Source organism: Oncorhynchus keta, chromosome 17 (genome assembly GCF_023373465.1).
Source record: "Oncorhynchus keta strain PuntledgeMale-10-30-2019 chromosome 17, Oket_V2, whole genome shotgun sequence".
Classification (NCBI taxonomy): Eukaryota; Metazoa; Chordata; class Actinopteri; order Salmoniformes; family Salmonidae; genus Oncorhynchus; species Oncorhynchus keta.
In genome coordinates, this window is record NC_068437.1 from 8,559,050 (window position 1) to 8,574,731 (window position 15,682).

General features: G+C 43.3%; 2 protein-coding genes across 3 annotated transcripts in view; one reads left to right on the top strand and one right to left on the bottom strand.

Moving 5' to 3' along the window:
• The window catches only part of itga11b (integrin, alpha 11b), a 91,807-nt gene extending 84,486 nt beyond the window's left edge, over nt 1-7,321 (top strand). For both annotated transcript variants that reach the window (XM_052465394.1, XM_052465395.1), the window contains 8 exons: nt 465-548; nt 669-759; nt 947-1,060; nt 1,702-1,785; nt 2,216-2,326; nt 4,778-4,873; nt 5,801-5,914; nt 6,360-7,321. In XM_052465394.1, the coding sequence (XP_052321354.1) occupies nt 465-548; nt 669-759; nt 947-1,060; nt 1,702-1,785; nt 2,216-2,326; nt 4,778-4,873; nt 5,801-5,914; nt 6,360-6,440 (775 nt within the window). In that variant the 3' untranslated portion in view covers nt 6,441-7,321. The remainder of the gene's footprint in view (nt 1-464; nt 549-668; nt 760-946; nt 1,061-1,701; nt 1,786-2,215; nt 2,327-4,777; nt 4,874-5,800; nt 5,915-6,359) is intronic.
• Nucleotides 7,322-7,923: 602 nt separating this feature from the next.
• Nucleotides 7,924-13,842, bottom strand: fem1b (fem-1 homolog b). The gene is made up of 2 exons (XM_035790539.2): nt 13,048-13,842; nt 7,924-12,887 (listed from the first exon to the last, which is right to left on the bottom strand). The coding sequence occupies exons 1-2, from the start codon at nt 13,293-13,295 to the stop codon at nt 11,252-11,254; spliced, it is 1,884 nt and encodes a 627-aa protein (XP_035646432.1). The 5' UTR covers nt 13,296-13,842; the 3' UTR covers nt 7,924-11,251.
• Between the last annotated feature and the right edge of the window lie 1,840 nt (nt 13,843-15,682).

The window sequence follows — 15,682 nt, forward strand, 5'->3', positions numbered from 1 at the left end:
AGAGACATCAGTTCAACATCCAGTTTTGATGGTTGAGTTGTGAAATCAACAAAAATTGTCACCATGTTATTTGATTTAGCTTAAAAGTTGGATGAATAAATGATGAAATTCCCTTATGTTGATGATTTTTTCAAATCCAATCAATTTTCCACGTTGATTCAATGTCATCACATACTTTTTTTGAATGTTGTGGAAACAACGTTGATTCAGCCAGTTTTTGCCCATTGGGTAGCTATTACCACCAGGTAACCATCCGTTACGGACTAATGGAACCGGACCTGCTATCATTCCACAATCACCTCCTCCTAAACAATTCATGTATGTACTGTACCCAACAGGATTGAAGTCAATTCCATTTCAATCCAGTCAATTCAGGAAGTAAACTGAAATAAATGAACTTGACCCTGGTGTCAAACACAAACAGGGTGCAGGTGAATTATTTCATGTTGATTTGTGCTCTACAGTGATGGGGAGGAGATGAGCCCAGAGGACAACATCAACAACATATTTCATCCTCTGAAGTACGAGGCAGACCTCCTGTTCACAAGGTGGGTTTCAATGAGCTGCTGAATTTAGATGATTCCACACATAAGGAGTCATTTAAAGTGTGTGTGTGGGGGGGGGGGGGGGATATTTTGTATCATCCATCCCTTTTCTCTCCACCTCAGGGACTCCAAGCCTCCTCGTTTTGAGATCAACTCAGACCACTACCGGAACAAACCCGGCAGCAGTGGTCCAATGTTTAACCTTACTTATCACGTGAGTTTCTCTCAATCACATCACTTACCTTATCAAGACCCGACCTGCAATCCTTTGTCCAAGTTATACATATGGCCGATCTACATAATAAGTATAAATACTAAATACTGACTATAATCTGTAGACTATACATTTTTTTTTACATTCTCTTCAGTATCTTTATATTTATTCTCTTCTCAACGTACAGATCCAGAATCTGGGCTTCTTCCCAGTGACAGACTTGCAGTTCGCTGTTGACGTGTTTGCTGTTACAAAGAGTGGTAACCATCTCTTCCAGATTGCCAATATCGACACTGACCAGGTGAGAGGATCAGTGATTATTCAATGTTATAACGTTGCATTGTCAATATACATTAATCTACTGTATACAGTTGCGACCAAATATATTGGCACCCTTGCACCTTTCGTAGATATTCCCTATTTCTTCTCAAATAAGTTGACATTTCAAACAAAATTGTGGTCATCACTTGGTTGCACAACATTTGGCCAAGATAACTGCAGACAAATGCTTCTGCAGACAAACGTAGCCATCAATGAGTTTGCTGCACCTTTCTTCGGGCTATTTGGCCCACTTTTTAGCAGCAAACTGTTCTAATTCTTCAATGTTTGATGGGTGCCCTCGCACCAACTGCTGTTTTCAGCTCTCGCCATAGGGTTTGGATGGGATTCCGATCTGGACTCTTCCCTGGCCACTTAAGAACAAATTCTTGTTTTCAATGACGGCCTAGGAACAGTGGGTTAACTGCCTGTTCAGGGGCAGAACGACAGATAAAATAAAGTGTTGCCAAAACTCCATAGAAAGCAGGAACCTAGGTATAACCCTAGAGGAATCAGGCTCTGCGGGGTGGCCAGTCCTCTTCTAACTATATCGGACTGTACCCTGTGTCTGTGTGTAGCGACAGGATGACAGATTAAAACTCTCTCTCGCTCTCTCCTCACCAGGCGGTTAGCTCTAACTGTGTCCTCCCACATCACATGACTCCAAACCATGTTTTCCCTGAAGATCTCTCACACGTCCCACAGCTGGTAAGTATTGGTTATCTGCCTATGACACATAGTGTGGTTGTGTATGTACTGAAGTACTACCCAGATTGCAAAACTGGTGCTGTCATTTCAACCAGAAACTGGTTGGAATAACATTACTAAGATATAATTTCGACCAGAAACTGGTTGGAATAACATTAATATGTCATTTCAACCAAAAAACTGGTTGGAATAACTTTACTTTGATATAATTTCAACCAGAAACTGGTTGGAATTTCATTAATATGATGTCATTTCAACCAGAAACTGGTTGGAATTTCATTAATATGATGTCGTTTCAACCAGAAACTGGTTGGAATAAAATGACTGTGATGTCATTTCAATCGGTTTTGCAACTGGTCATGGAGTATGCAGCATATGGTCTATTAGGACAGTGTCATGTTGATGAGAATCCTTGTTATGTGTTGTGCAGAATCACTCCAACAGCATGACGTTGCCAATGCAGTGCAGACTCAACGTGCCTGCGTACAGGGAGGTCAGAGTGACAGTCAGGGGGCGTCTGCACCTCCAAGCTCTCTTTGCTGTGAGTTTGACATTACTTCTGCACTCCGCTGCCATTCAGTACGCCTATTCCACTCTTTCAAACTTTGACCATTTTAGAGGATATGTGTTGGCTCAATAACATCCACGTTTCCAGTTTTAATGTCACGTGCACAAGTACAGTGAAATGCCTTTCTTTGCACGTTCTAATGTACAATGTAATCATCTATATCAATGTAGTACTAAAAATAACACGAGGCAGAACAAAAACAACAACTTAAAATAACACAAGAAATAAGAAGAACACGAGAAGTTAGAATCTATTTACAGGGTCAATTCCAATAGCATATTTACATTGTGCAGAGATACTGGAGTGATAGAGGCTGATACAGTTGAAGTCGGAAGTTTACATGCACGTTTTTCAACCACTCCACAAATTTCTTGTTAACAAACTATAGTTTGGCAAGTCGGTTAGGACATCTACTTTGTGCATGACACAAGTCATTTTTCCAACAATTGTTTACAGACAGGTTATTTCACATATAATGAATTCACTGTATCACAATTTCAGTGGGTCAGAAGTTTACATATACTAAGTTAGCTGTACCTTTAAACAGCTTGGAAAATTCCAGAAAATTATGTCATGGCTTTATAAGCTTTTGATAGGCTAATTGACATCATTTGAGTCAATCGGAGGTGTACCTGTGGATGTATTTCAAGGGCTACCTTCAAACTCAGTGCCTCTTTGCTTGACATCATGGGGAAATCAAAAGAAATCAACCAAGACCTCAGAAAGTCTGGTTCATCCTTGGGAGCAATTTCCAAAAGCCTGAAGGTACCACCTTCATCTGTACAAACAACAGTACGCAAGTATAAACACCATGGGACCACGCAGCCGTCATACCGCTCAGGAAGGAGACCCATTCTGTCTCCTAGAGATTAACGTACTTTGGTATGAAAAGTGCAAATCAATCCCAGAACAGCAAAGGACCTTGTGAAGATGCTGGAGGAAAGAGGTACAAAAGTATCTATATCCACAGTAAAATGAGTCCTATATCGACATAATCTGAAAGTCCACTCAGCAAGGAAGAAGCCACTGTTCCATAACCGCCATAAAAAAAGCAAGACTACGGTTTGCAACTGTACATGGGGACAATGATCATACTTTTTGGAGAAATGTCCTCTGGTCTGATGAAAAATAGAACTGTTTGGCCATAATGACCATTGTTATGTTTGGAGGAAAAAGGGGGAGGCTTGCAAGCCGATGAACACCATCCCAACCATGAAGCACGGGGGTGGCAACATCATGTTGTGGGGGGTGCTTTGCTGCAGGAGAGACTGGTGCACTTCACAAAATAGATGTCATCATGAGGCAGGAAAAATATGTGGATATATATTGAAGCAATATCTCAAGACATCAGTCAGGAAGTCGCACATGGGTCTTCCAAATGTACACTGACCCCAAGCATACTTCCAAAGTTAAAACAAAATGGCTTAAGGACAACAACGTCAATGTATTGGAGTGCCCATCACAAAGCCCTGACCTCAATCATATAGAGAATTTGTGGGCAGAACTGAAAAAGCATGTGCGAGCAAGGAGGCTTACAAACCTGACTCAGTTTGGTGTCAGCTCTGTCAGGAGGAACGGGCCAAAATTCTGCCAATTTATTGTGGGAAGCTTGTGGAAGGCTACCCGAAACGTTTGATTGAAGTTAAACCATTTAAAGGCAATTCTACCAAATACTAAATGAGTGTATGTAAACTTCTGACCCACTGGGAATGTGAGGAAAAATAAATAAAGCTGAAATAAATCATTATCTCTACTATTATTCTGACATTTCTCATTCTTAAAATAAAGTGGTGATCCTAATTGACCTAAAACAGGGAATATTTACTTGGATTAAATGTTTAATTTTTTTTAGTTTAAATGTATTTGGCCAAGGTGTATGTAAACTTCCGGCTTCAAATGTGTGTATAGGGGTAAGGTGACTAGGCACCCGGATGTATGATAAACAGAGTAGCAACAGTGTAAATTAAGATGTGTGTGTGCTTGTGTATAGTCAGTATAAATGTGCGTGCATGTTATGTGTGTGTAGGAGTGTCAGTGTGCGTGAGTGTGTAGAGTCCTGTGAGTGTGCATAGAGACAGTACAAAAAAATATATAAATACAAGGGTCAACTCAGATAGTCCGTGTAGCCATTTTGTTAGCTATTTAGCAGTCTTATGGCTTAGGGATAGAAGCTATTCAGGAGCCTTTAGGTGTCAGACTGTTGCTCCAGTACCGCTTAACGTTCGGGTGTTTAGCCTTCACAACTGTGCACGTGTGTGTGGACCATTTTAAGTCCTGATCTGGTCCCGAGGCAAAAGTTTTGAATCGCCCCTTTAGTGTAAAGAACGTTCAATTCCTTATTGTTCTTTAATGTCACTTGTTGATGACTGAGTTATTTGTTCATTGCAATTATAGTTATTTTCTTGTTAAACTCTTCCCTGATAGGTGAAGTTTAAAACTCTGGAGTTGGTGACAGCAGCCTCCATAGAACTGAGTCCGTCCAGTCCCGTGTTCCTGCATGAGGAGAGGCCAACACGACACGTAAGACCCAGCAGCGTCCAACTCACACTTCATATGCTTCATAACACTTTGTAACACTTCATAACAGCCTGAAGGAATGGGCTGGTTTGAGTGTACTTAATGAAGTGTACATAGTCCCTCTGTTGAACGCCCACATTTGTTTGGCTTGCCAGTGCAGTGAGGCCTAAGAACTAGGAGGACCAGGAGAATGTGGTGATAGTTGCTCAGATATATGTGGTTATGGTTCCACCTTCTGGCAGAAAGTGATACTGATTACTTTGCTGTTGTAGATGCCTTTCATTTGTTTTGTTACAATTTCACTACACTTCAAACCACAGGTTCAACTTGATAACTTGAACAGGCACAGTCATTTCCAAGGTTTATTTTAATCACTCGGTTGTGGTCAGTTTGTTATTTTTATTAGACGCTAAACACACCAAATAATAATACATTTATTCAACTTCTATAGCGCTTTGAATAACCAAAATAAGGCCCGGATTCAATCCGATTGCGCTTTGTCGGCTATGTGCCATTTAAAGGTAATGGCCGAGAGCACAACGTGACTGGTTGAATCGTGGCCTAAACCTAAAAGGGCTTAAAAAAAACACAAGAAACAAACGAGCAATATATCATGAATACTGAGTAGCCAAGCTAGGCCAAATCTTTTGAGTGCATCCTCCAAATGATGGCGCGACGGTCATGAGATGTTCGAAAGGTTTATGGATTGAGCCGAGGGAGTTGGTCAGGGAGATTGGTGATGGAGTGTGCTGGTATGACCTATACACATTATATCTTCATGTAAATCCACATTTTAGACCACCAGTCATAGAGAATGAAAAACATTTCAGACAGTATTAAATGTATGTTTGTTGACCGTTTACTCGCCGCAAAGTCCAGCCAAACCAGATCCCCCATACATGCCTGAGTCCAGTGTAATTTCCCCTCTAGATAATCCTGGAGATGAGAAAGGAGGAAGATTACAAAATTCCCATCTGGATTATAGTAGGGAGCACGCTGGGTGGTCTGCTGCTGCTATCCTTGCTCATCCTGGCTCTATGGAAGGTAGGAATGAATCAATGTCATCCTGCATAAATCTTCATTATAATAAAGCAATAAGGCACGAGGGGGTGTGGTATATGACTAATAAACCACAGCTAAGGGCTGTTCTTATGCACAACATAACACAGAGTGCCTGGATACAGCCCTTAACAGTGGTATGTATAGTGGCCATATACCACAAACCCCTGAGGTGCCTTATTGCTATTATAAACTGGTAACCAGCGTAGAACAGTAAAAATATTTGTAGGGTCATACCCGTGTTATACGATCTGACATACCATGGCTTTCAGCCAATCAGCATCCAGGTACCAAACTACCTGGTTTATAATCAATGACCTGGTGTATAATCAATGATAACTCAGCCTTTCTACCAGTATGTTGGTCCCTGTAAACACCTGGTGAAGGGTTTTGGTTTCACTCTTTCCCCTCTCTGTTTCTGCCTTCCCAGCTGGGCTTCTTCAACAGGCAGAAACAGAGGGAGGAAGAGGAGGAGCAAGTAGCCAACGGGAAGATGCCAGAGGAGCGGTAACCATGGCAACAGTGCAGACCCGCATCAGCCCCATCACTCAGGGACCCCCAGCACACCCCCAGTCAAGACTGTGGGCGTGACCTCGGTGTCCATATTCCCCTTGGCTGAACAGCACCCGTCTTGCACTGCCGAGCCTTCTTACTCGCTGTCTTAGAACCCGACAGAAGCTCCCGGCCCACCTGTGTCTCTCTTATGACTGAGGAACTTCCAACAGACACCATCTGAACAGCAGACACCATCTGGACAAGACTGAGGTCCTGGTTATCAGTCAGACTTTATGATCTATCATCATCATCACCACAAAGCCAAATGACAATCTTTCACCAGAGCAATGACCACAGAATATTTTTCTAAGAAAGTGTGCCTGAATATAATAGAGTGAATGGAATAAGCCCATCATTAATATAAGGCCAAAGAAAACCAGGCAGCCTATTCAGAACACAAGATTACCTATAATGGCTGATGATTTTTTGGGCTTTTGCTATGGCGTTTCTCAAATATGCAACAGCAACAACCTACTCATTTATTTTGGAAGAGAACATGACGCAACTGAAATATTATATTGTATTTGCAAATGCCATATTCTATAGCTGATGCACTTTTGTCGTATAACGATAAACTTGAATTGTGTACATATCTAACTGTGCCTTCACAACTGAATTAAGTTGTCGATGACCTTTAAAGTGGCATTACTATACAACTACATAATATTAACTTAAGGCTATTGTGCAACAACGTTGTCAGATGTATGCACACCAATATGAGGCTGCTTTGCACCGTGGCGTACAACCTGTGGATTTATATATGAACACAGATGACCTGGGGTCCTAGAAAGGATCTCAAGGAAGATGCAATGATGGCCATGTAGAAATCATTAAAGCATGCCAAGTGGTTTATAAAGAGTTCATGAGTTTTCTATGTGTAATTAAATCTGTATACTGTAACCACAGAGTGAATTGGTCAGCTTCCACATGCAATGAAACGTGTGTGGTATATCGGTGGAATCATCTGTTTTAGAGACGATTTAAGCCCACAGTTGTTCTGACTCAATCCAGAGGCCATCTGGTATGCGGGTCATTGCATGTGACATCAGACACATTTTGGGCACTATCCACTTGGATTTCTGACAAAATTGCCACGTAAAATTTTCCCTCCGAAGACTGGAGAGGACCAATGTCAATACATTTGGTTGTGTACTCACTTATAAGCAGTTTTGGTGTCATATTAAAAAGGGAGATACTTACTACACCTTTGATAATTATACCTGAATAAATATTAATTGCACGCAGGTAGAAAAGGAAAGTATAAGAAATATTAATATCAAGGCAAAAACGTATCACTTTACACATGGAGTGATATAGAAATCGTTCTGGTCCCACAACTTCTGACAGAAATAGTTTCACTGACTTTTGATAGCTGTCTTTGATTAAATACATGAAATAAATTGCATTAGCTTGAAAGGGGAATGACAAAACCAATGAGCTAATGGGAAACACTGAGCTTTAATATGACACCAACTTTGTACATATGCAGTATCTTTCATGTCTTCAAAGCATTAGTCTTTCCAAAAAACATGTAAACTGCTGAAGAAAAAAAAAACTGGGTTAAACTGTCTTTGGGTTCATTTGCATCCATTACCCCAAATACAAAATATTAAAATAGAAATACCTGATATACAGTACCAGTCAAAAGTTTGGACAGACCCCTACTCATTCATTGGTTTTCTTAATTTGTACTATTTTCTACATTGTAGAATAATAGTGAAGACAACAAAACTATGAAATAACACATTGAACCATGTAGTGCTATACACATCAAAATACATTTTATAAAGTAGCCACCCTTTGCCTTAACAGCTTTTCACACATTATCTCACCCAGCTCCATGAGGTAGACACCTGGAACGCATTTCAATTAACAGGTGTGCCTTGTTCAAAGTGCATTTCTTTCCTTCTGAATGCATTTGAGCCAATCAGTTGTGTTGTGACAAGGTGGTGTGTGTGGGGGGGGGGGGGGAGAAAAGAAACCACTAATAAAGGACACCAATAAGAAGAGACTTGCTTGGGCCAAGAACCATGAGCAATGGACATTAGACAGGTGGAAATCTGTCCTTTGGTCTGACGAGTCCAATGTTGAGATTTTTGGTTCCAACCTCCGTGTCTTTGTGAGATGCAGAGTAGGCGAACAGATGATCTCTGCATGTGTGGTTCCCACCGTGAAGCATGGAGGAGGTGGTGGTGATGGTTTGGGGGTGCTTTGCTGGTGACATTGTCAGTGATTTATTTAGAATTCAAGGCACACTTAACCAGCATGGCTACCACAGCATTCTGCAGCAATACACTATCCCATCTGATTTGAGCTTAGTGGAACTATCAGTTATTTTTTTAGCAGGACAATGACCCAACACACCTTCAGGCTGTGTAAGGGCTATTTGACCAAGGAGAGTGAGAGTGCTGCATCAGATGACCTGGCCTCCACAATCACCCGACCTCAACCCAACTGAGATGGTTTGGGATGAGTTGGACCGCAGAGTGAAGGAAATACAGCCAACAAGTGCTCAGCATATGTGGGAACTCCTTCAAGACTGTTGGAAAACCATTCTCGGTGAAGCTGGTTGAGAGAATGCCAAGAGTGTGCAAAGCTGTCATCAAGTCAAAGGGTGGATACTTTGAAAAATCTCAAATATATTTTGATTTGTTTCGGGCTCCAGAGTGGCACAGCAGTGCATCTCAGTGTGAGAGGCGTCACCACAGACCCGGGTTCAATTCCAGGCTGTATCACAACAGGCCGTGATTAGGAGTCCCATAGGGCTGCACACAATTGGCCCAGTGTCGTCCAGGTTAGGGTTTGCCCGTCATTGTAAATAAGAATTTGCCTAGTTAAATAAAATACCAATACTTTTTTTTGGTTACTACATGATTCCATGTGTTATTTCATAGTTGTGTTTTCACTATTATTCTACAATGTAGAAAATAAAAATAAAAAAATAAAGAAAAACCCTTGAATGAGTAGGTGTGTCCAAACTTTTGACTGGTAATGTACATACATTCTCCACTCGAGATTCTTTTTTAAAACAGTGTCACCACAGTAAAAGCCAAATCGGATCAAATCAATAGCGAGAGCATTTAAAGTCTTAACACGCACGCCCTTTTAAAGTAGAAAGCACACTTAACGGCACGCTATGGTCACAGTATCACTTCGATGAAAATCAAAGAAAAATCGGCAGAAATCACCTTTCATTCTCAGCTTTAATCTCTGACCATCTGATTAGGAAACAGAACAAGGACGGACTATACAAATCGTTGGTTATTATGGACAAACAACATGTTGCAAAGCATGAGGGGAAAGACTATAGGCATACATTCAACCCCGCCAGGAACATTCCACAGTCCTTCCCTCGATCTCAGCATGCGCACCCACACACACAAATCCAAAAGACGTAGAATGGAAGACATGCTCAAACATCAATACCAGCAGCATCTATTTAAAGGCCCGTATGTGGTCATACTCAGCCAAAGCCATGGAGTCTCCACAGACAGCCGCCAAGCTCGTTCCCTCACACTGCAGCAAAGCTCATCAGGATGGCCAACAACCCACATGCGTTGGTGACTTGGTTAAATGGGGACATCTACGCCTAATTACTCCGATAGAGAAAATCTAAATAGAATCACAGGCACATCTTTACCAGTCAGTGTTTGTGTAAAAGAAAGCTCCTTTTACATCTACTTCCACAGATGTTTTTTCCATAAAAATATATCTTAAAACATACCCTCTTAAATAAAACTTCCTTTTGATTTTTTGTTTTTTTTAAATATCAGTTATGAAAGAAAAATAAAATACTCCTATTATAAGTATAAAGTGCTGTCCAGCAGTTCTCTCTCTCCCTCTCTGTACTGTGTGGATTGGCTCGCTGTTCTTCTAGAGAAATCTGAAACGATCTGTTATTATAATGCAATACTCAATCACCAGTCATGAGTTTGGAACCAAACATAGGCAGACAATCCAACTAGAAATGAGAATCACAAGGCAAACCAATGTCAAAATGTAGACATCAGTGGAACCGTGACAACTTTAAAGAGCAATGGGTGACTGAAATAAAAGAAAGTCCCACAAGATCTCTGCGTCACTGTCTAACACACAAGTTTGACTGGCTGCTTGGCAAAGCCGTGCATTTCTTGCTTATTCTCTATCGCCAAGACTAACTACTACCGTCTCACCTCCCAGCCTATCTCTGACTGACACGCATTCGCTCCCTCAAACACACACCAACAAACCACTGACCCCCATAATCATTGCAACATGGCACACAACATCCCTGCAACAGGCAAACATGATAAGGCAAAAAGAATCAAGAGTGCAATGTTACTTTTCATGGTTGCGAACCCAGCTGGATGTCTGGGACAATTGGATCCATGCAGTACAAGCTGTCAAATGGTCCTGCTGTTGTCACCATTGTGTGGATGCTTGGCCGTGCCAAGTATTCTCTTTGGAACACTCTGGGGAAAGTGAAAGCACAAAGCAGGCTGTCAATTTCCTCATTCTGCTGGTGACACCCAGGAGTCAGAATGACAACCACAGACATTAACACACTTCAGTAAGAGATCTGGAGAACGAGAACATGGGCGCTCCTGCTGGTACTCGCAATTCATACTTATAATAGAAAAAAAGGGAACCATTGTTAAAAACCACAATGTGTCAAACTGTTCATAATCATCCCCAGCCAGCACCATTCTGATTTGTTAGAAAATTATAACAAAACAAAAAAAGAACAAGAGATTCTAATTGTTTAAAAGGTCTCCAGGGCCAGGTGGATCAGTGGAACTCCACAAACTCCTCCAGAGTCTTAGGGATCTGGTTGCGGTATGTGATTTGGTGCTGGCGAACGGCCCGCGACGCCAGGCACTTGAGGCTCATCTTCATCTGGGTCTTGAGCAGGATCTCCGACACTCCCGTGGTGCTCTTGTCCAGTGGCGTCTTCTTTTGCTTGTTGGTCATGTCAGTGTGGGCGCCCGCTTCCACCAGGCTGATGATGATGGCGTGCAGCGTCAGGAAGTCGCTGATGGGCCGGTTGTACTGCACAATGATGTGCAGCGGACTGTTGCCCTCGTGGTCCACCGCGTTCACCTGCGCGCCGCAGTCCAGCAGCAGCTTGGTTACCTGCGCGTTGGGAAAGGTGCACACATCGTTGGTGTGGAAGTCGTCCACTGGAGTGCTGGAGCTGATGGCCAGGTGCAAGAGGGACGAGCCCTCCCGCGAGCGCGGGTCCAGCTGGATCAGGTTGTAGATCTGCTTGTTGATGCGGGCGCGCTCCTCCTCACCACACACTGTCTTGGTGCTGATGCACACCAGGTAAAGGAAGGTGAACACGTTGGACTCGTAGTTGTCCATGGCCGTGTGAAGCTCGGCCTCAGGCGCTGCTTCCACCCTGGCCATGCTCCTCTGGATCTCCAGCACGCTGCAGTGCAGCACCTGCTTCACTGGCTCCGCCCCCACCGGCTCCTTCAGGTGCACCATCTGGGAAAAGACCTGGGCGAAGCGCAGCAGGTCCTTGTGAGTGTTGCGGTTGCCCTTTTGGCGCAGGAGCAGCGCATGCAGCCACAGCTTGATGCACTGGTCGAACTCCATGTTGTCGGCATACACGGCACCCCGGTAGATGATGGGGTGTGACACGTCGATGTTGTCCGAGCCCAGGATGCGCTCGCGCACCATCAGGCCCTCCATGTGCAGCGCATTGCGGTCCGCCCGGATGGCCTCCAACTCCTGCGGGGTGCGGCACTCGCCCCTACCGCCGTAGGCCTCGATGGGTGGCAGCAGCTCCTTGGCGATGAGCGCGCCGAGATCGCGGTGGCGCTCCAGCATGGCCAGGTAGAGGTAGTGGTAGGTCTTGAGGATGTCATAGTTCTCTCGGTCGTTGGCGAACGAGGCACCCAGGAGCTCCAGAGCCTCGATGCGGCTTTGTGGGTCACACTCGGCATGCAACAGCAGCAACTCCACCACATCCGCCTTGCAGCTCTCCGCTGCCACTTTGAGCGGCGTCATGCCATGGCCGTTCACCACCATGGCTGCCTGGCAGCGCACCAGCTCCTTCACAATGTCCAGGTGGCCTGCCTCAGCAGCAAAGTGCAGGGCGGTGGCCCCGCAGTGGGCCTTGGCATTGGGGTCAGCGCCATGCTCCAACAGAAAGCCCACCACATCCGTGTGGCCCTTGTAGGCGGCGATCATCAGGCAGGTGTTGTCATACTTGTTGGCGATGCCGATGTTGGCCTGGTGTTCCACCAGGTATTTCACAATGTCCAGGCGCCCGTCAAAGCAGGCCGCTCTCAGGGGCGTGGAGTTGGTGACAGTGGTGTGGTTGACATTCGCCTGGTGGCACACCAACTGGCGGACCACCTCAAAGTGTCCTGCGCCAGCCGAACACCACAAAGCGGTGGCCCCATCAATGACATACCTGAAGGAGGGAGAAGAGATGGGTCAAATGAATTACCCAGCAAATAATGCATTTGACATAAAAGACCATTACGGTGTTCAATTTTCCCACCATTGCCAGCAGAAATAAAGTGTAATCACACACAATTGACTGACCAATGATTAAATTAATGAATACTAACCCGTCAAATCTGACTGTGCCAGTCTGTTCAGTATCCACCTTGTAGTGATCCAGCAGCAGCCTCACAACTTTATCGTGTCCGTTTCGAGATGCAATGATGAGAGGAGTTGACCGTTGGCCAGCGAGGTGGGTCACGTAACTCAGTAAATATCGTGTCTCAGCCTCGGAGTGGTTGAGCAGCAGGGCGGCCAACGTCAGGACTCGGCCCTCAGCAGCCGCTTTGTATACGTACCCGGCAAGCGAGTCCATCCAAGCCCAGCACGTCGCCGGCACCTTCGCCTTCTTCGCAAGTGTCGCCCACTAGATGTACTACTCCAACGCAGCCCGCCTCCCATTAAAATACCGAAACAAGGTTATTCAGTGCTCACATGAAAAACTCAATTGAGCTTGGTTGATACAGTAATTCGTTTTACTGAAACCCATTATTTCAAAGCACAAAACAAGCTGCATCCAAACTAATTCGTATTGTTTGTTTGGGCTAACTTCTGGATTCGATTATCAACTTTGTTGTCCCCAATTTCGGTGGCACCGAGCTAGCTAGCTAATGCATCATCTGAAGATAGCTAGCTAGCAAGCTCACATTCAAAACCGTGCAAGTATCAGAACTTCGTGCTGTTAAATCTCGCTTTTCTTGAAGTACAGGACTCCCCTTTAAACACGTTAAAGCAGGCAAGGTCAAAGAAGAATGCAGTCGGCTATATTAGCCAACAAATGTAAATGTTTTGAGAACAGAGCAAGGCTATCAACGTCTCGTCAGCAACACTAAAAAAAGAAGTACTTCCGGGTCACGTAATTTCGGAAATCTTCTAAATAAAAGTCCCCAAGAAATAGAAGAAAAGTGAAAATAACCAGTATTTATTCATGATGAATGACAAATAATTGTCTAAACATTAACAGTGATTCATATTTGTTCATATTTAAGTGACATTTGTATTTCATTCGTTTTTTTAAACGTTACAATGTCAAATACATTCCTAATGCAAATCACACAATATATTGCCTTATAAGGACAAATATAGTTTAAGGGCAATGTAAAGGTGGGGTGGGGAGAACTCAGTAGGGTCTGTTGAATATATAGCCTATATGGTGTCATTTAATGGGGCTCTGAATAATATGGAGTGTTGCTGGCCTTTTAATGTGGCAAAACCACTTAAAATGGGGTGCCTGGGGCCTCATTTATAACCTTTGGGTAAATGTAACACTAAATAGATGTGTACACCATTTCTGAAAAGACTGCGCACCCACCAAAATGTTGAGATTTATAAACTTGGCACATGGCATACATGCGCATGTTTCCCCTTATAAATTATACATCACATCTTCCGTAAAACTATGTGTGTGTGTTCGAACATTATATAACTCCACCTGAAAAACGCCCATCATTCACCTTTTATGGTGACTATAACGCCCTTATTTGCTGTATACTTTGGAAGTACTGGAATAAGGCAAGACAGCATCTAAAGGAAATAACAATGAATTGTGAACTTGATCAAATGTCTTTGGAGGTGTTCTCAGAATGTTTTCTTTTGCAGTGACATTTTCTTTATCTGTCCATTTCTGAAATAGAAAAACAATTGTTGTGGATATTTTGAATGCAATAGTCTTGCATTCACTTTTCCCCAAACGTAAATATGCTGAAATCTGAAATATTGTCTACTAATTAAAAAGAAGAAAACTACAAGTCGGCCAACTTAGAATGGTAGCCTACACAATTCAATAGGCGCAACAGTCTGTTCACCTGTTAAATTCTACTGTATGTTAGAAAACTGTGCTTCCTGTCAGATACATAGAGCAATAACTTTAAATTATAATAATCTATCTAATAGGCCCAATTAAATGAGAGATGCACATGGTAATTTGTTTTGTATGGCTACTTCAGGAATATGAACTAAACTGTCTCAACATGGCTAGAAAAGGTGAAGAATTTATTCTGTTTATCACGACTCAGGATAAGAACCAGATGCAGACAGTTCGAATAACAGATGTTTATTATAAAACAGGGGACAGGCAAACGACAGGTCGAGGGCAGGCATAGGTCGGTAGTCCAGGGCAGAGTCCGTAAGGTACCGAGTGGCAGGCAGGCTAGGGGGAGGCAGAGGTCAGTAATCCAGGGCAGTGGCAAAATGTACAAAAAAGTAGGCAGGCTCATGGTCAGGGCAGGCAGAATGATCAAAACAGGCATAACTAGAAAACAGGGGCTCAAGAAAACAGGAGTACAAAAACATGCTAGTAGACTTGACGAGACAAGACAAATTAGCAAAAGACAAACAGAGAACACAGGTATAAATGCACAGGGGATAATGGGCTACCGAGTGGTGCAGCGGTCTAAGGCACTGCATCTCAGTGCAAGAGGTGTCAGTATAGTACCTAGTTTGAATCCAGGCTGTGTCACATCAGGCCGTGATTGGGAGTTCCATAATGCGGCGCACAATTGGCCCAACGTTGTCTGGGTTTGGCCGGAGTAGGCAGTCACTGTAAATAAGAATTTGTTCTTAACTGACTTGCCTAGTTAAATAAACATTAAATAAAATTAAAATGGGGAAGATGGGCGACATCTGGAGGGGGCTGAAGAAAAGCACAAAGAAAGGTGAAACAGAACATGGTGTGATGCAGTAATGGTTGTGATATATGTATTA